The sequence below is a fragment of the Micromonas commoda genome, chromosome 16 (assembly GCF_000090985.2).
Source record: "Micromonas commoda chromosome 16, complete sequence".
NCBI classification, from domain to species: domain Eukaryota; kingdom Viridiplantae; phylum Chlorophyta; class Mamiellophyceae; order Mamiellales; family Mamiellaceae; genus Micromonas; species Micromonas commoda.
In genome coordinates, this window is record NC_013053.1 from 225587 (window position 1) to 243319 (window position 17733).

Below are 17733 nucleotides of genomic sequence, written 5' to 3' on the forward strand. Positions count from 1 at the left end.
GGTGCGCAATCACGTCACGAGGTTAATCCGCCCCTTAGCCGCCTCGTTGATGCTCAAGATGATCTCCTTCTCCGTGTGCGTATCCGGCGAGGAGGTGGCCTCGTTGCGTTCACAATTTTGGTGCGCGACGTCTCCAATCGTCAAGTGGCGAACACTCTTGTCGATTCCAAACGCCGCCAAGCTCTCGGCGGCGGTCACGGCCTGCGCGATGGCCCCGGCGATGTACGCGCAGATCGCAGCCCCGAGCCCCGAGGGGTTCCTGTGGTGCATGGCGTGCGTCTCGATGTCCTTCTTCCTCTTCTCGTTTCAGGTGCACGAGAAATCCGCGCTGCTCCCGGCGCTGCCCGTCTCGATGCTGTGCCTGAGGGCGACGGGGCTGGCGACGCTCGCGCCCGTGCTCGTCTGCGTCAGCATGTGGCCGCTGCTGCGAAGGGACGGCCTCGGGGTGGCGTACGTCGGGTGCGTGGTCATGTTCGTCGCCCTGTTCGGCGACGGAACCGCGCCCGAACGGCGCAAGCCCCCCCCGCCGCCCAGCCCGAAGAGGCGTTGGCTCCCGGGATGGATACCGTCCCCGGGGAAGCGACGGACGACGCCGGGGGGCGACGGGGGGAACGACGACGCGAGGGACGGAAACGGCGGCGGCGGCGGCGCACGACGTCACGAGTGGGCGGGCGCGGGACCGACGGAGCGGAGGGGGTGGATCGTCGCCGGTCGAGCGCTCGCGGCGGTTGCCGTCGCGAGCCACGCGTGGGAGGCGATCGGTCCGCCGCCGCCGCCGTCGCTGCCGCACCTGCACGCGCTCGCGTTCACCGAGCTCGGGTTTGTGGGGTTCCTCGGGGTGTACGCGTACTGCTACGTCAGGCTGTGGGCGTGCGCGCGCGACGTCGGGGCGGGGAAGCTGAAGGCAAACTGACGCTCAGCCGCGCGTGAGCTTAACAATTCTGTAAAATAGACCAATTTGCCTTTGCAGCAACATCTGGTCGGCATGCCTGGCAGCAGCGCCTGAATAACGAAAATGTCCGAAAATCTGGATTCAGACTCCTTCGCATACGTTTCTCGAGTGAAACCACGTCAATTAGTGAATTATCACCATATTGAATGCCCATACAAGAACAGTGTCATTTTACGGTTAGGCGATTTTTCGGCACCGGGAAAACACCCTCCGGCGGCTTCACGCGCGCGGATGGGCGGGTTCGCGATCGCGGCCAACCCGGAGCGCGCGCGCGCATCCACGAGAGGGTCCATGCGGACGCGCTCGCGTGGTTTTCCAACTTGGCCGCGATCTCGAACCCGCCGAACGGAACGTGGTTTCAGCCGTCACCGGCGCGTTATTCACGCATTCCTGGCAGCCGGACGCACGAACTGACGAAGGGTGGTGACGCGGTGTTTCCGACCCAAGCCGTCCAGAGTTTTGGCAGTTTTCCCCACACGACGGACTGAACCCGCAGTTCGCCAGTCGCGCCCGACTTCCAGGCGCACGCGACCGACGTCGAACGTCGAACACGCGCTCGCACGCCAGATCCGGGCGCATTCTTACGTAACGCCATCTCCGGCTCTCCGTCCGCGTACCGATACGCCGCGAGGTCGCCATCTTCGCGGCGCGACGTGCGGATCCGCGAAAGGACCAGAGATGTTGCCCTTGTCGGTCACGCCGACTTTGGCGCCCGACGAAGCCGACGACACCGCGATTTGTGCGCGCAAATCGCTCGCGGGAACCTCGCGGCGCGAATATCGACCCGAAACATCGCCTCCCGCGGCTCATGACCGCCGGGGTCGCCTCCGCTGCGATGGACCGGGAACGGGGTGGGGATCCTGCGGCGGTCGGTCGTCTTCGTCGCGATTCCATTCGCGCTGGACGCGCGCGTCGCTCGTCGTCCTGGCGCTCCTGGCGTTGATCGTCGCGCCGGGGACGCGCTTCGCGGCCGCGACAGGCCCGGAGTCCGATCTCGCGCCCGTCAGGGGCCTTCGAAGACTGGCGCAAACCACGAGTGGAGGCGGTGTCGAGTTCCGGCAACGCGCCAAGCTGACCGCGGACGACGGCGATTCGGGTGACCTATTCGGCGGCAGCGTCTCGATCGACGGCGACACGATGGTGATCGGGGCGTATAAGGACGACGATAAGGGATTAAACAGCGGGTCCGCGTACGTGTTCACGCGCGACACAACCGGCGGCATCACCTCCGGCTGGACGCAGGTTGCCAAGCTGACCGCGGACGACGGCGCTGCGGGTGACTACTTCGGCCGGAGCGTGTCGATCGACGGCGACACGGTGGTGATCGGAGCTTATTTTGACGACGACGATGGATCCAACAGCGGATCGGCGTACGTGTTCACGCGCGTCACGGCCGGCGATCTCGCCTCCGGCTGGACGCAGGTTGCCAAGCTGACCGCGGACGACGGCGCGGCGACCGACAACTTCGGCTGGAGCGTGTCGATCGACGGCGACACGGTGGTGATCGGGGCTTATTATGACGACGACAAGGGAGGCAACAGCGGGTCCGTGTACGTGTTCACGCGCGTCACGGCCGGCAACCTCGCCTCCGGCTGGACGCAGTTTACCAAGCTGACCGCGGCCGACGGCGCTGCGGGTGACTACTTCGGCCGGAGCGTGTCGATCGACGGCGACACGGTGGTGATCGGGGCGTATGGGGACGACGACGATGGATCCAACAGCGGATCGGCGTACGTGTTCACGCGCAACACGGCCGGCGATCTCGCCTCCGGCTGGACGCAGGTTGCCAAGCTGACCGCGGCCGACGGCGCTGCGGGTGACCAATTCGGCGGGAGCGTGGCGATCAACAGCGACACGATGGTGATCGGGGCGCGGTATGACGACGACAAGGCATCCGACAGCGGGTCTGCGTACGTGTTCACGCGCAACACACCCGGCGACATCACCTCTGACTGGACGCAGGTTGCCAAGCTGACCGCGGCCGACGGCGCTGCGGGTGACAACTTCGGCCATAGCGTGTCGATCGACGGCGACACGGTGGTGATCGGGGCGTATACGGACGACGACGATGGATCCAACAGCGGGTCCGCGTACGTGTTCACGCGCAACACACCCGGCGACATCACCTCTGACTGGACGCAGGTTGCCAAGCTGACCGCGGCCGACGGCGCTGCGGGTGACCAATTCGGCGGGAGCGTGGCGATCAACAGCGACACGATGGTGATCGGGGCGTGGAGGAAAAAAAGCGGGTCCGCGTACGTGTTCTCCAAATACGTTCCTCCTTGCGACGCGTCATCACCCCCAGCCAACGGCACCGTCGGCGACTGCACCTCAGAGCTCGCGAGCGGGTCCACGTGCCAGCCCACGTGCGACAATGGGTATCTGGTGTCCGGGCCCAGCGTGTGCGAGAACAGCGTCCTGTCGCCCGCGATCTGCATCCCTTTTTGCAACGCGTCCACGCCCCCAGCCAACGGCGCCGTGGGCAACTGCACGGACCAGCTGTTGAGCGGCACCGCGTGTCAGCCCGCGTGCGACCCGGGGTATTTCGTGTCCGGGCCCAGCGTCTGCGATGACGGCGTCCTCACGCCCGCGGTCTGCGTCAGGTACTGCGACGCATCCGCGCCGCCCGCCAACGGCGGAGTGGGCGACTGCGTGGAGTACCTGTCGAGCGGTACGACGTGCCAGCCCACGTGCGACGAGGGATACATCGTATCCGGGAAGACGTCGTGCGACGCCGCGGGCACGCTGACGGCGGCGGACTGCAGGGAGCTCAGCTGCTGCGAGCAAACGTTCGCTAAGTTCGGGTTTGGAGTGGCGTACAGCTACGGCGACGAGCTGTGAGAGACGGGGGGGGGGGTTGACAAAGATGCATCCTGTAAGTGTTATATAAACTGCCGTTCTTTTCGTGGAGCGCGGGGACCCTCCGCAACCTCCCCATCTTTGAGAACCATGATGCAGTCGCTGTCCATGATTGTCGACAGTCGGTGCGCAATCACGTCACGAGGTTAATCCGCCCCTTAGCCGCCTCGTTGATGCTCAGCATGATCTCCTTCTCCGTGTGCGTATCCGGCAAGGAGGTGGCCTCGTTGCGTTCACAATTTCCACAAGTCTAAGAATAACACTTATACAAACCGTCTACCCGTAGGATCTCCCGGGGTTGGGGGCACTTCGGCGGGCACCGGAGCGCGATGCTGTCGCTGTCCGCGCGAGTGGCGCACGGCGTCGTCCGTCCGGCGCGTCTGGGCGAACGCCGGCGACCCGCGCGTCTCGCCGCGTCCGTCCCGTCGCGCGCGCGCCGCGGAATCAGGCGCCGCGGCACGCGTGCGGCGGCGGCGGCGGATGACGACGGCGACGACGACGACGACGAGACGACGTTCGACGACGACGAGTACGACGAGGCGTGGACGGACGCCGAGGAGGGGGGCGACGCGACGGGGCGCGAGGATGACGGGGACGAGACGTCGGACGCGTCCGCGTCCGCGGCGGCGTTCGCGCGGTTCAGCGCGGACCTCGACGCGCGCGCGTTCGGCACGTCCGGTCCGCCGCCCCGCGCGGCGTACGCCGCCGTCGTCGAACCCTCGTCGCCGCCCCCCCAACCCGCCGCGAAGCCCATGTCCGGCGCGCAGAACGGCGTCTTCAACGTCGGCCTCGTCTCCACCGCGGTGCTCGTGACGTGGGGGGTCAAGCGCGCGGCGGACGCGTTCAACCGGATCCCGAACCTGAACGCCGAGGAACGGCTGTTGCGGATGGCGGACTTCGCCGCCGAAGCGCTCGAGCGCGCCAAGGCGATGCCCGACGGCCCGAGGAAGGACAAGGAGATCGCGCGCGTCACCGCCCTCATCGCGGACGTCGACGCGAAGCGGGCCAAGGTGGAAGCCGCGGAGCGGAAGCGCCGCGAGTGGAGTCAACGGGTGATGCGAGTCGACGAGGACGGCGTGTCGGTGCGAGCCAAACGGGAGGCGGAGAGGCGCGAGCGAAGGGCGCCCGCGTCCGCCCGGCGAGCGCGACGCGCGGGATCGGACGGCGACGGCGACGACGACGCGCGCGACTCGTCCGCCGCCGATCTCTCCGACTCCGATCCCGCCGATCCCGCCGAAGCCGACGCCTCCGACTCCGATCCCGCCGATGCCTCCGAATTGGAGAGGAGCCGGCGTGAGCGTGATGCCAGGTACGAGGCGGCGATGGAGCGGGCGCGGTCGAGGGAGCGCGCGCCCCCCGGCGCGGGCGCGCGGTGGATGAACGCGACGGAGTACCTGCAGAGACGGATGGACAAGACCGCGGTGGGGTACCGACCGGAGGAGGGCGTCGAGGGTGACGAGGACGTCGACGATGAGAACGCCGCCGCCGCCGCCGAGCGCGAGGCTGAGGCTGAGGTCGCGGCCAAGGCCAAGGCTGCGGCGGAGGCTGCCGAGTACAGGCGCAAGGCCGAGGCCGAGGCGGCGGCGAAGGCTGAGGAGGAGGAACGCGAGCTCGAACGCGCGAGGGCGATGGCTGAGGCTGAGGCGCGCGCGAAGGCGGAGGTGAGACCGATTCCATCGACGCCGCCGTCGTTTTCCGGCGAGGCTCCCGTGTTCGAACCGGACATCGTGGACAACTTCGACGATCTCAGGGGCGGGAACCTGTCGCCGCAGGACGAGGTGGCGCTGGAACGCGAGATTCGCAGGCTCGAGGAGCGGTACGGCGACGACAGGAACGTCAGCGCCGAGGAGCTTGACGCGAAATGCCAGGAGATCATCGACCGGTACGGCCTCGGCGAGCGGGAGTTCACGAAGAACGAGACGTACGACCCCGGGACGGATCCGAAGATGGCCCCGACGCACTACTCCCAGGAGAACCCGTTCTACTGGCGAACGCTACGCGCGGTGCACCCGATATTCGAGGCGGACCCCGCGGCGAAGACGATGGGCGTGATGACGATGATGATGACGCCCCCGGGGCTGCCCGCGTACCTCCCCGGGAATAAGAAACCGGCGGACAGGTTACACGCGATCGCGTTCGAACGCAGGGAGGACGCCGAACGTTTCTGCTGGTACATGCGGTCGACGAGGGTGGACGGCGAGGGGGTGTGCACGACGCAGCCCATGCCGCCGGCGACGCTGGAGGAGATGGCGAATGAGACGTCGTACGGGGTCACCGTGGTTGGGGGCGGGCGAGTAGATCTGAGCCCGTCGCGAAGCGACGTGGAGATACTGGCGGAGATCCGGGAGATCGGGGGCGAGCAGTACCTGTGGGAGTTTGCGCGGTTCACGAGGGACGAGCTCGAGGAGTCCAGGAAGCCGCCGCCGCCCACGGTGCGTTACTGACCGGATAGAAGAGGCCGTGATGACATAAAAAGCCCAAACTGGCGAGAAAATGACGCACTGGCGAACCTGGTGGGGCACCGGACGGGCTGGGGTTGTTGTCATGCGTTTCGTCATTTTTCGTTGCAACCGACCATTTTCGCAAAAGTTTCAAACTGAATTCAGTACAAAAAAACCGCAGCGATCCGCATGTCCGGACATGTGTCATTGGAAATTTCCGATTTCGTCACCGCCCACGTTTTTCGACGGTTATGAAAAGCGCGTGTGGGCGGAGGGAGCGCGCGCACAAAAGCGCGCGCACCGACACGCTGGACACCCCATCCGACGCGCCCGGTCGCATCGTACCCAGCGTGGTAGCCGCTCGATCCGTGCTCGTACGCCGACGCGCGCATCCACACCCGCCGCGCGCCGCATCGCGACGCCGAAACAACCACCGCCCACCCTTCGTCAACAATGACGACAGCCGCTAACGGCAACGGCCACGCGCACGCCGCGCCGGACGCCGGTGCCGCCGATCCCGCGCCGAAGAAGCCCTGGCGCGACAACGAGGAGGATCCCAACAGCCTCCGCGCCATCATCCGCGCCAACTTCCCCACGTCCATCGACGACGCCTTCCCGTTCCTCAAGGTGGCGCGAACCATGACGCGAGACGATCTGAAAAACGACCTCGTCGCCGGTCTCACCGTCGCGGTCATGGTCATCCCCCAGGGCATGGCCTACGCCGCGCTCGCGTCCCTGCGACCGGAGATCGGCCTCTACTCCTGCATCCTCCCCATCCTCACCTACGCGCTCGTGGGATCCTCCAGGCAGCTCGCGGTCGGGCCCGTCGCGATGGTGGCGCTGCTCACCACCGCGGGCCTCTCGCCAATCGTCGACCCCAACGAGGATCCCGACCGGTACCAGCAGCTCGCCTCGACGCTCGCCTTCATGGTGGGCGTCCTGCAGGCGGGCATGGGACTTCTGAGGCTGGAGTTCATCGCCAGGTTCCTCCCTCACCCCGTGCTCAGCGGGTTCACGTCCGCCGCCGCCATCGTCATCGGCTCGTCGCAAATCAAAGACGTGTTCAAGATCAAGATTGGCCGAAGCGAGCGATTCCAGGAGATCATGGACGACTTCGTGCACAACGTCCACGACACCCACGGGCTGACGTTCGCGGTCGCCGCCACGTCCATCGTCTTCCTCCTCGGCGCGAGGCACGCCAAGCGCAGGTTCAAGGCCATCAAGATGCTCCCCGAAGCGCTCGTGCTAGTCGTGTTTTACATCCTCGTCTCCAAGTACGCCGACTTTGACGACAAAGGGGTCAGGGTCATCGGCAAAGTTCCCGCGGGGTTTCCGTCCCCGCGGGGCATCCTCACGTCGGAGCTCGGCCAGCTCGTCGGTCCCGCGCTGACAATCTCCATCGTCGGTTTCCTCGAGTCCTTCGCCGTCGCCAAGACAATCGCGGAGAAGGAACAGTACCCCATCAGCGCTCGCCGCGAGCTCATCGGGCTGGGCGCGGCTAACCTCGTGGGGTGCTTCTTCAAGTGCATGCCCGTCACCGGCGGGTTCAGCCGATCGGCGGTGAACTACCAGGCGGGCGCCAAGACCGTCTTCGCCGGGGCGATCACCGCGCTCGCCCTCACCCTCACCGTGCTCTTCCTCACCCCGCTCTTCACGGATTTGCCGAAACCCATCCTCTCCGCCATCATCATCGTCGCCGTGTCCACCCTCGTGGATCTTCAGGAGTTTGTGCACCTGTGGGCGACGGACAAGCGCGATTTCTTGCTCGTCTCGTGCGCGTTCCTGTGCACCCTCTTCTGGGGCTTGCTCCAGGGTATCCTGGTCTCCGCCGCGCTCGCGGTGGTGCTCCTGGTGCAGAGAACCGCGAATCCCCACTCGGCGGTGTTGGTCAAGGTGCGGGACGACCCGCCCGTGTTTCGCAACCGCGAACGGTTCCCCAACGGCGAGCCCATCCCGAACGTCCTCATCTACAGGCAGGACGCGCCCCTGTTCTACGCCAACGCCGATTCCTTCCAGGAGTCCATCCTGACCTTGGCCGGCGACGGTCGGACAAGCGTCGTCATCATCCACGGCGGCGCGATGCCGCTGGTGGACTCGACGGGCGCCGCGACTTTGACTCGCATACGCCGCAGGCTCTCCGAGCGGAACGTTCGCGTGGTGCTGTGCGAGTTTAACGGACCGGTGCGCGACGCCCTGCGCCGGGCGCACGTCGCGTACGACGCGGACCAGAAGTCTAAGGAGGGGTCTAAGTCTAAGGAGGGGTCTAATGAGGAGGGCACGTCGGACGACGCCGCCTGTCCGATGTTCGTGTCGCTGACGGACGCGGTGGCGAGGGCTCGGTCTCTGGCGCGCGAGGCGGAGGAGGCGACGCCCCGCGAGGTGGTGGTGAAACTGGACGTGGAACGGTCGGGGGCGGCGAGGCTGAGCGAAGACGGCGCGATGACCGCAGTCTCCGCGGACGACCTCTGAGCGACGACGACGCTCTCGTTTACGGCCAATCACGCCGCGCTAATCACCCGTGTACGCGTGACCCTTATTACGTGTTAATAATACGACGCGCCCTTGCTACTGGTCCGGCTTCGCGGTCTTCTTGTCGTGCGAGGAACGGTCGCGTGCGAACGGGTCGCTCGCGGCGAGTTCCTCCGGCGACAGCGGCCGTCCCCACGCGCCGCCCGATTCTTCGTCTCGGTCGTGGAGCATGGCGGACTGAATGAGCGCGAGCTTGTCGGCCCTCGCGAGTCTCTTGAGCGCCATCTCCCGCCGCGTCGCGTCCGCGCGGTTCGCCGCCGTCTCCGCGTAGCGCAAGCGCGCGGGAGGGTCCGCGCGAAACGCCTTCGCGCCGCCCGTCCTCAGACCCGCGTGCTGCTCCATCCTCCGACTCAGCGAGACCGTGATGCCCGTGTACAGCTTGCCCCCCCTCGTCTCCACCATGTAGACCAGCCACCCCTTGGACGACGACGACGACGACGCCGCGGACGACGACGCCGCCGCGGAGCGCACGATGGACGACGCCCCCGCGACGGCCGCCCTTCCCGCCGCGGTCGCCGCCATGGTCGGCTGCGCGCGCTCGTCCCTTGTGAGACGCCTCAACAAAAAGTTGCGCACGGTTCATCAGTCTCGGTCAGTTGGCAGGTCCGAGGTTTTACCCCCGCGAAGAGGCGGGTGTATCGGGGCCGCCGCGACCCGACGCCTCTCTCATTCGGCCACCCTCCCCGCCATGTCCGCGCCGGGCGACGGCGAGCTCGAGGGCGCGCACCTCCGCGCGGCCCCAGCCCCCGCGTCGGCGTACCCGCGCCAACACGGCCACAGGCACCACGCGCGATACCGACCCCCGTCCTACGCGCTTCACACCCGCCTTCACGGGAGCCTGCGCCCCACCTTGGAGGTGGTTCCGCTCATGGCGGCGGTCGCCGCGGGGGCGATATTCGCCGGCGTCATCATATGCCACGACCTCGCGCACAACCACGAGATCTTCGTGTCCAAGCGGCGCAGGATCGCGCAGGTTGTGGACTCCGAGGACGCGGTGGCGTACGCCAGGGAGACGAACCTCGCGAGGGCTGGGTACGACCACGCGCTGAGGCGGTGGGCGCTGAGACGCGCGCCGAGGGTTTTCGGCGGCGGGCGACGCGGCGAGGAGTACGGGCCGGACTTTATCGCGAGGGACAAGTGGAGGGAGCGCGCGGATGGTGCTACGGCGGGATGAGATCCGCGCGCGTCCACGGGACGACACGACCACGACCACGACAGGAAAAACACCGTTGTAGGCCGCGTTTTGCACAGACGCCCAAAGTAGCTTTTGAATGAGCCACAAGGTTGCGCGGTTTTATCCCCTGATCACAAGATCGCGAGCTCCTGCCTCGGCCTTTCGATGCAGGAGCTCGCCATCTTCGACGGCAACCTTCAACTGGGTCATCCAGGAGTTCATCTGGCTGCTACAAAAGCTACTTTGGGGCGTCGCGGGATCAACGATGTTTTTTCTCAACCTGTAATAACACTGACGACGACGCGTCTCACGAACGCCCACTCCCGATTCCATCGCTCAATCGTCGATGACGATGTCGTCCAGATCCAGCTCGTCTTCCCCTTTCTTGGGCGCGAACCCCCGCCCGTCCCCGAGCACCGCCAGCCTGTTGACGAAATCCCACGGCTTGAGCATCTCCGTCCCTCCGACGATGACTTCGCGACCCAACGCCTCGGACAGCTCGTACGCCTCCCTGCTCTCGCCGCGCGTCACGCCTCCGACGATGAAGACGATCAGACGCCGTCCGACCCCCGACGCCCCGGACGCGCTGAGGTTGGACGCGGTCCTCCTGTGGCCGTGGTGCGCGCCCTGCGACGGTAAGTCGGCGGCGGAACCGGCTCGGTCGAACCTCGGAGCCTCGTGATCTCCGCCGAAGGAGCCCCGGTTGGGCACGTGCACGCCCCCGCCGCCGGGCCGCGACCTCGCGCTCTTACCCGGGGTCTTGGCCGTGGCCGCGACGCCGCCGCCGCCGCCTCCTCCTCCTCCTCCTCCCGCGCCTCCGCCGCTCGGTTTAATCGGCGAACTCTTCGCGCTCATCGCCGGAGGCGCCTCGTATTCGCCGCCCAAACTGGGGTACTCCATGGGGTTCAAAGTCCCCGCGTCGATGGCGCGCGCGAGGTGGTGAATCGTGGGTAAAAACCTGTTGAGGTCCCACTCGCTGTCGCGCTGGTGCACCACCGGCCTCTTGCTCTTCGTCGTCTTGTTGAACCCGCCCATGGAAGACTTCTTCTTCAACACCCGAACGCCGAGGTGCTCCAGGTTGGTCACGGTGTCCATGTCCTCCCTGGTCAAACCCGTCGCCTTCATCCACCGCGCGCGCTCGGCGTCGTCGAACTTCTCCGGGTGCGTCGCCGCGTACAGCAGCAGCAGCCTCAGCTTGTCGGTCGGGTCCATCTCCGAAGCGCTCTCGCGAAAGTTTTGCAGGAGCGCCATGATCGTCTTGGAGTTGCCCTCGCCGAAGATGATCTCCTCCTCGCACCTACCGACGTTGGACAGGTTACGCCGCGTCAGCGTGGAGTTGATCTGCGCGGCGATGCTGGTGTGCGTCGACAGCTTGGCCTGCGCTTCCATGAACCTCGGCAGCGACTGCACCACCTTCTTGAGGTCCCCGGTGGTGGCGTCGCCGGTGAGTCGCGCGCTGGATCCCTTGGCGCTAAACTCCTTCGCCTTCTCCGCAAGCTTGTTCAGCACCGCGGCGATGTGCTCGTGCCTCAGCTCGCAAAACAGCGGGTCCTGCTCGTTGAGCACAGCCTCTTTGTCCTGCGTCCCCTTGTTCGTCTCGATCTTGTACTTGAACAAACCGTTGCGGTGGTTCACTTCGCAGAGGTCAAAGAGCATCGCCTCGTACGTCCACTCGTGAACGATTGGCGCGATGGGATCCACCGACCTATCAACGATGAGCACGTCGCACGTGGTGGCCAGGGATTGGCCCGACTTGTTCGCCAGGTACGTCGTCTGCCTGTGCACCTTCTCCGCGACCGCCGCGGCGACGCTGCCCCCTTTCACGCCGTCCGGTCCCACGCTCTTGTACCGAATCTTCGGCATCTCTTTGAGCGACGCGAGGAGCGTGGTGATCCTCGTGGCGCACACGTCCGCTTCTCTGCGCCACTCGGGCTTATCCCGCGGCGACTTGCCCCCGAAAAAGTCCACGAGCGCGTACTCCTGCCCCGTCACGAACGTGCGCTGGTCCCTGGTCTGATACTCCAGGTTGAGCTCGGCGAGGGACGCGAGGGACGCGACGAGGGGTTTGCACTTCTTGATGGCTGCGAGCTGCGCGGACGGCAGGGGCGAGGAGAAGAAGACGTGCGCCTTGAGGTACATCGCGGACGCCCCGGATGTCGCCGCGCCTTTCTTGCCGGCGCTCTTCGGCGGGTTGGCCCAGTCGTCGCACAGGCGCGAGACGGATTCGGCGGACGGGGTGAGGAAGTACACAGCCTCGAGGTGCGACTGGGGCTCGCGCGACTTGCCGAGTGTCTCCACGAGCGAGACCCCTTCCGCGGTGAGGTCGGACATGCCGCAGGTGGACGAGAGCACCCTCACGGTGACGTCGTCGACGATCATGACGCGCCACTCGCACTGCGGCGACGCCTCGCGCGCCTTGCCGAGCATGTCATCCACGAACCGGCGGCGCGTCGCCGCCCTGAAGCTGTCGCGGTCGTTCGGATCCGCCATCGGGCCTGACGTCCCTTCGGCGACTGCGGGGTCGGCGACTGCTGGGCCCGACGGGTGCACGGACGGATCTGCCGATGGGCGCGCGGTCGCTCGAGCTCGACGGGACGCCGGCGGCGCGGGCGATGCGTTTCCGACGGGGCGGGGGGCGTTCGCGAACGCGCGCCGCGGGTTACGCCCCGCGCCGATCAGCACGCGTTGTTGCCTTCGATTTATTCCGTTTCCCAAACTCCTCGGCCTCGTCCTCGTCGTTGCCAAGCTGCCAAGTTCAAAGTGGCGCGCGCGAAGCGAAGGGAGCGGCGCGTCCCATCCGCCGGACACGCCGCGAGCGTGCGCGTCCCATGGCGGATCTCATCGCCGTGCGCGATGGAGGCATCCGCCCGCTCACGGTCGACGCCCTCGAGCGCTGGCTCAGGAGCGACGACGTCGAGCGCGACGGGGCGATGTCCGCGCAGCAGTGGGCACAGCTGTGGTTCGTGATGGAGACCATCGCGCTGTGGGAGCACGACGACGCATCGGACGCCGAGGCGAAACCGACGGAGGAGGACGCGAGAGCCGCGAGCGAAGACGCCGCATCGAACGCCGCCGCGGCCAAGCTGGCGCAAGACGCCGCCGGCGACGACGACGACGCCGAGGGCACCGCGAAGCGCCCGTCGCGCGCGGAACGACGCATGGCGGACGAGATCTCAGCCATCCTCGAGGCGCACGCGGCATCCACGAACGGGTCCGACGGCGACGGCCTCGAGCTCGGCCCGGACGAGCTCGCGGCGCCGCTCGTGCGCTTTGTGCTGGCGCGCGGCGCCGCGGGCGTCATCTCCGGCGCGCACGTCGGCGCGTCGGGCGCCACCGCCGTGGACGCCCTGGAGTGGGTCCGCCGAGAGAAAGCCGCGGCGGTGGAACGAATCTGCGGCGTCCACCACGCGTCGTTCACGCGCGCCATGCGGGAGCTGGACGGCGTCAGGGACGGCATGCGACGCCTCGGGGCCGCGGCGAGGGCGCAGGACGACGCGGTCGCGCGATCCGGGGGCGCGTTGCTCCGGTCGATGGACGAATTCGAGCGAGCCGCGTCTGAGGAGCGATCGACGGTTGACGCCATCGACGCGGTTCGAGCGTGCGCCGACGCGGTGCGATGCGCGGCGTCGTGCGACGAGGCGATGGCGCGGGGCGACTTACTCCGCGCCGTGCGACGGTGCGACGAGATCGAGACGACACACGTGCCGAACGTTTCTAAACACAGGGGCGCGTCGTCGCTGGCGGATTTTCTCAGGATTGGGGCGCGGCGGTCGCGCGTCAAGGCGGAAAGGTTGGCGCAAAGGGCGGCGCGCGACTGGCTCGTCGCGGCGAGGGACGTCGCGGCGGCGTTCGGGGCGGCGGCGATCGCGAGGGAAGCCGACGGAGGAGGAGGAGGCGGCGGCGGAGGCGGCGCGGGGGCGGACCCGGATGTATACGGGGAAATGAACTCAAAGGGCGGGGATCGGCGTCGTCGCGCGGCGGCGGCGGCGGACGCGACGCGAAGGAAGGACCCGCGCGCGTTGCTCGAGGCGCTGGACGGGTCCATCGACGCCGTCCGCCGCGAGGCGTCGTCGTCGTCGTCGTCGTCGTCGTCGCGACTTTGGGGGGCAACCGCGGCTTTGGGGGGAACCGCGGAGCTCGGCGCCGCTCATCGCAGACCCGCGCGCGTGTCGTCCGGGTCCGCCAACGGGGAGCGCGCGGCGGCGAGGCGCATCGACTTTGCGCAGGAGGTGATGTCCCTGGACGCGACGCCCATCGAACACGCCCCGCGGGAGCCCGTCGATGGGGTTGACGGAGATTTCAGCGGCGGGGGCGTGTCGAACGACGGGTCGACGGGCGCGAACTTTCCGGTTTGGAACTTTCCGGATTTGGCGTCTTACGTCGACCCCGACGCCCCGCACGCGGTGCTCAGCCTCAAGCCCTTACTCCGTCTGTGGAACGTGTTCAAGGCGACCGGAAACGGGGACGCGTTCGCGGCGCAGATGCGCAGGGAACGCGCGTCGCAGCTCGCGGCGGACCTCGACCTCGGCGCGTCGGCTCGAAGAAAAAACGCAATCGCGCCGGATGATTTCCTGCGAGACGCCGTCAACTCGAAGCTCGCCAAGCTCGTCGGGTTCTTCGTCGTCAACGAGCGCGTGGCGCGTGCGACGGGCGGGCGGTTGGCGTCGCGGCGGCAGAACCGCGCGATGTGCGCGCGCGCGTGCGACGACCTGGGCTCGCACCTCGCCGAGACGCTATCCGTCGCCGACGACGCGGCGGTGGCGAGAGCCACGCACGACGCCGTGGTCGCCGCCGCCGCCGCCCTGCGCGCTCGGGGGTACGGCGCGCACGGAGACGACGACGACGACGACGACGAAGGGAACGCGGCGGGTGACAAATCCAACCATCTGGAAGGTTTGGAAGTTGCCGCGCGCGTCGCCGCGGCTTCCAGGTACGTCGACCTCCTCGCGAGGCACACCGTCGACGAGGCTCTGGACGCGTGCGCGCTCGAGCGGCTCTGCCCGGCGCCGGACGGGAAGTGCTCGCGCGCGGCGAAGGACCTCGAGGCGTTCGCCCACGACTTTGCGACGCAGATCGGATCCTTCTACGCGAACAGTCACGGTTCGTACGGAACCGACGCCGCGAGCGCGAAGTGTCGCGAGTGCGTCGAAACGTTGGCTCGCGAGTTCGCGCCGAGGGTGCGGCGCAGGCCGGGGTTCAAGGAGTCGCACGCCATGCAGCTCGTCAGGGATTCGGAGTACCTCAACGGCGTCGCGGCGTCGTTGGAGGCGCGCGCCGTTCGCGTCGCGCTCGGCGAGTCGCCCAGGTCGGGGTCGCCCGATCGACGGCGCGAATTCCACCGCCCGACTTCGCACCCCGGGTCGCGCCAATCGAACCAACGCTGGGCTCCTTTCGACGCGTCGGAACGCGACGCGATGGGCGCGCTCGTCCAGATCGTCACCGATCGCGTGAACGAGCTCCTGGACACGCACCTGGAGACGCAAACGGATTGGGCACCCGACGCTCCGAACCAAAGGGAATCCGACGCCATCGCGGGAATAATCGTGTACCTGGACGGCATCCTGCGAGCGTCGAGCGTGGTGGTGCCCAAACGTAACGCGCGGGAGCTCGCGGCGCACATCTTCGAGCACGTCGCGGCGCGAACGGTCGCCGCGCTTCGCGACCAACCCGGCGCTCCCTCGGGCGTCAAGAAGTTCACCGCGTTTGCCGTTCGTAACCTCGACCTCGACGTGTCCGCGCTGGAAGCCTTCGCGGATTCGATGACTGTCGAGCTCGCGAAGGACGACTACACGCACCAGGCGGCGGCGTTAGGAGGTGGATTAGGATCAGGAGGAGGAGGAGGTGGCGGTGGTGGTGGTGGCAACGCGAACGGCGGTAACCCGCTTCGATCGCTCGGCAGGCTTCGCGGCGCGATGCGCGAGCCCCGAGCGTTTTGCGACTTGATGACGACGGATTTCGAAGCCGCTTCTTCTTCTTCTTCGACGTCGACGAACGAGCCGGGACTTTCGTCGTCGGCGCACACCTTCGTCGGGGCCGCGGCGGCGTGCATGCGCGAGCGGTGGGACGACGTCGCCGAGCTCGAGCGGATGGCGCGGACGGTGGACAAGTACCGCGAACTCGCCGCGACGCAGAAGGTGATGCTGCAGCTCAAGGGCGCGGAGAAGGTGTTGGGGTTTAGGCCTTTGGGTAAGAAGAGCGCGGAGGGGATCGCGCGGGCGCTGAGAGCGCGGGCGAGCGAGCTGAAGGTGGCGCTCAGCAGGGGCGTGGCGAGCGGCGCGAGCGCGGCGGGGGGGAGCGGCGGCGAATAGGCGAGAGCCGTCGCGGAGAGGGGTGGCGGGCGGCGTGCCAACCGTCTCGCCCCCAGCCAGCGGGGAGATGCTGGAAAAATAACAATCGATTCAAACAGACCGACAACCTCGAATTACGCGGCCTCTCGACCAATCAGCGATCAACAAATGTCCACAATCAAAAAATTCGCAGTTTGGGCGCGAAACCGCGATCGCGCCTCTGCGCGTCCGCCCCCACGCGCCACAAGTCGAGTCGCGCCTCGTGCAGCGACGCCATCGACCCTCGGAGTCGCCCTTTCGCGCCGTCCGAGAGAGTACGCGATGCTCGCGGCCGCACCCGCGGCGGCGGTTCGCGCCCCGACGCGCCCACCCGCGCTCGTCCCCCGAGGCTGCGCGAGGCGGGGAGGTTCGCAGCGAGCAAGCTTCGGGTCCCGCCCCGTCGCGCGCGCGCGTCCCCGTCCCGGCGCGTGCGTCCGATTCGCGAGGACGGCGGCGCTCGCATCGCGCGATCGTATCGCCGGGAGCGCCGTCCGCGCCCTCGATCCGCGTCGTCGATCCGCCCGGTCGTCGTCGTCGTCGCCCGCGGCGGCCCCGATCTTCGTCTCCGCGGCGGTCGAGGTGGACGAGAGGGATGCCGACGACGCCTCCGACCTCGACGTCTTCGACGAACCCACCGTCTCCATCCCGATCTCCTTCTTCTCCATCCTCAACGTCACCCCCGCGCGCGCCTCCCCGGCCGCGATCGAGGCGGCCTACGCCGGCGTCATCAACCGCGAGCTCGTCGATGGGTTCTCGGACGGGTGCCTCGCGGCGAGAGCCGACCTCGTGGACGCGGCGGCGCAGGTCCTCTCCGACCCGGACCTCCGGCGCGAGCACGAGGACGACGTCAAGAACGGTCGACTCACGCCGGTACCGGCGTCGCAGCTCGGCGGCGCCCTGGCGCTGATGCAGGAGGCTGGCGAGCACGAGTCGGTGATCGAGTACGCCCCCGAGTGCCTCGCCGCGGTTTCGAGAAACGCCGCCAAGGGCGCGAGGCGCGACATCACCCTCTCCGCGGCGCTCGCGCACTGCGAGCTGTCGCACGACGCCCTCACCGCGACGCCCCCGAGGGTCGGCGAGGGGTGCGAGCTGCTCGACATCGCGTCCTCCATCCTCGTCGCCGAGGCGGGCCCGGGGTTCAGCAAGGAGCTCCAGGAGACGATCAACCGAACGCTTCAGGAGATGGCGCCCGCGTACGTCATCGAACTCCTCTCCATGCCCCTCGAGGCGGAGAAGGAGCGAAAGGAGGGCCTGAGGGCGCTGCGCCAGATCTTGTGGGGCGGGTCCAGAGACGACGTCGGGTCCCTCAACGACCGCGACGCGTACGTTCGAGAGGTGCACCGACACCTCACGAGCGAGGAAATCGTCGACCTCTTCCTCGACGCGCCGTCGGATTCTCCCGCCGACGTCGACGAGATTTACAACGCCGCCATGGCGCACGTCGTGTGCGGG

The 17733-nt window shown here is 67.6% G+C and overlaps 8 protein-coding genes across 8 annotated transcripts; 6 read left to right on the top strand and 2 right to left on the bottom strand.

Annotated features, from left to right (window-relative positions):
• Positions 1–208: 208 nt before the first annotated feature.
• MICPUN_104553 (glycosyltransferase family 57 protein) lies at positions 209–913 on the top strand (the record flags this gene model as incomplete). Its single annotated transcript, XM_002506642.1, has 1 exon — positions 209–913. The coding sequence occupies one exon, from the start codon at positions 209–211 to the stop codon at positions 911–913; it is 705 nt and encodes a 234-aa protein (XP_002506688.1).
• A 717-nt stretch (positions 914–1630) lies between these two features.
• On the top strand, positions 1631–3793 carry MICPUN_64757 (predicted protein; the record flags this gene model as incomplete). The annotated part of the gene is made up of 1 exon (XM_002506643.1): positions 1631–3793. One exon carries the CDS (start codon positions 1631–1633, stop codon positions 3791–3793), a length of 2163 nt encoding a protein of 720 aa, XP_002506689.1.
• A 347-nt stretch (positions 3794–4140) lies between these two features.
• Positions 4141–6255, top strand: MICPUN_104554 (predicted protein; the record flags this gene model as incomplete). The annotated part of the gene is made up of 1 exon (XM_002506644.1): positions 4141–6255. The coding sequence occupies one exon, from the start codon at positions 4141–4143 to the stop codon at positions 6253–6255; it is 2115 nt and encodes a 704-aa protein (XP_002506690.1).
• A 606-nt stretch (positions 6256–6861) lies between these two features.
• MICPUN_66383 (sulfate permease family) lies at positions 6862–8463 on the top strand (the record flags this gene model as incomplete). The annotated part of the gene is made up of 1 exon (XM_002506645.1): positions 6862–8463. A coding segment is annotated over one exon (1602 nt), but the record flags the coding sequence as incomplete, so codon positions are not given.
• Positions 8464–8737: 274 nt separating this feature from the next.
• Positions 8738–9319, bottom strand: MICPUN_109628 (predicted protein). Its single transcript, XM_002506797.1, has one exon. It carries the CDS (start codon positions 9301–9303, stop codon positions 8818–8820), a length of 486 nt encoding a protein of 161 aa, XP_002506843.1. The 5' UTR covers positions 9304–9319; the 3' UTR covers positions 8738–8817.
• A 150-nt stretch (positions 9320–9469) lies between these two features.
• On the top strand, positions 9470–9955 carry MICPUN_64760 (predicted protein; the record flags this gene model as incomplete). The annotated part of the gene is made up of 1 exon (XM_002506646.1): positions 9470–9955. The coding sequence occupies one exon, from the start codon at positions 9470–9472 to the stop codon at positions 9953–9955; it is 486 nt and encodes a 161-aa protein (XP_002506692.1).
• A 274-nt stretch (positions 9956–10229) lies between these two features.
• On the bottom strand, positions 10230–12445 carry MICPUN_64761 (predicted protein; the record flags this gene model as incomplete). Its single annotated transcript, XM_002506798.1, has 1 exon — positions 10230–12445. One exon carries the CDS (start codon positions 12443–12445, stop codon positions 10292–10294), a length of 2154 nt encoding a protein of 717 aa, XP_002506844.1. The 3' UTR covers positions 10230–10291.
• Positions 12446–15024: 2579 nt separating this feature from the next.
• MICPUN_109629 (predicted protein) lies at positions 15025–16365 on the top strand. Its single transcript, XM_002506647.1, has one exon. The coding sequence runs from the start codon at positions 15169–15171 to the stop codon at positions 16261–16263; it is 1095 nt and encodes a 364-aa protein (XP_002506693.1). The 5' UTR covers positions 15025–15168; the 3' UTR covers positions 16264–16365.
• Positions 16366–17733: the final 1368 nt, after the last annotated feature.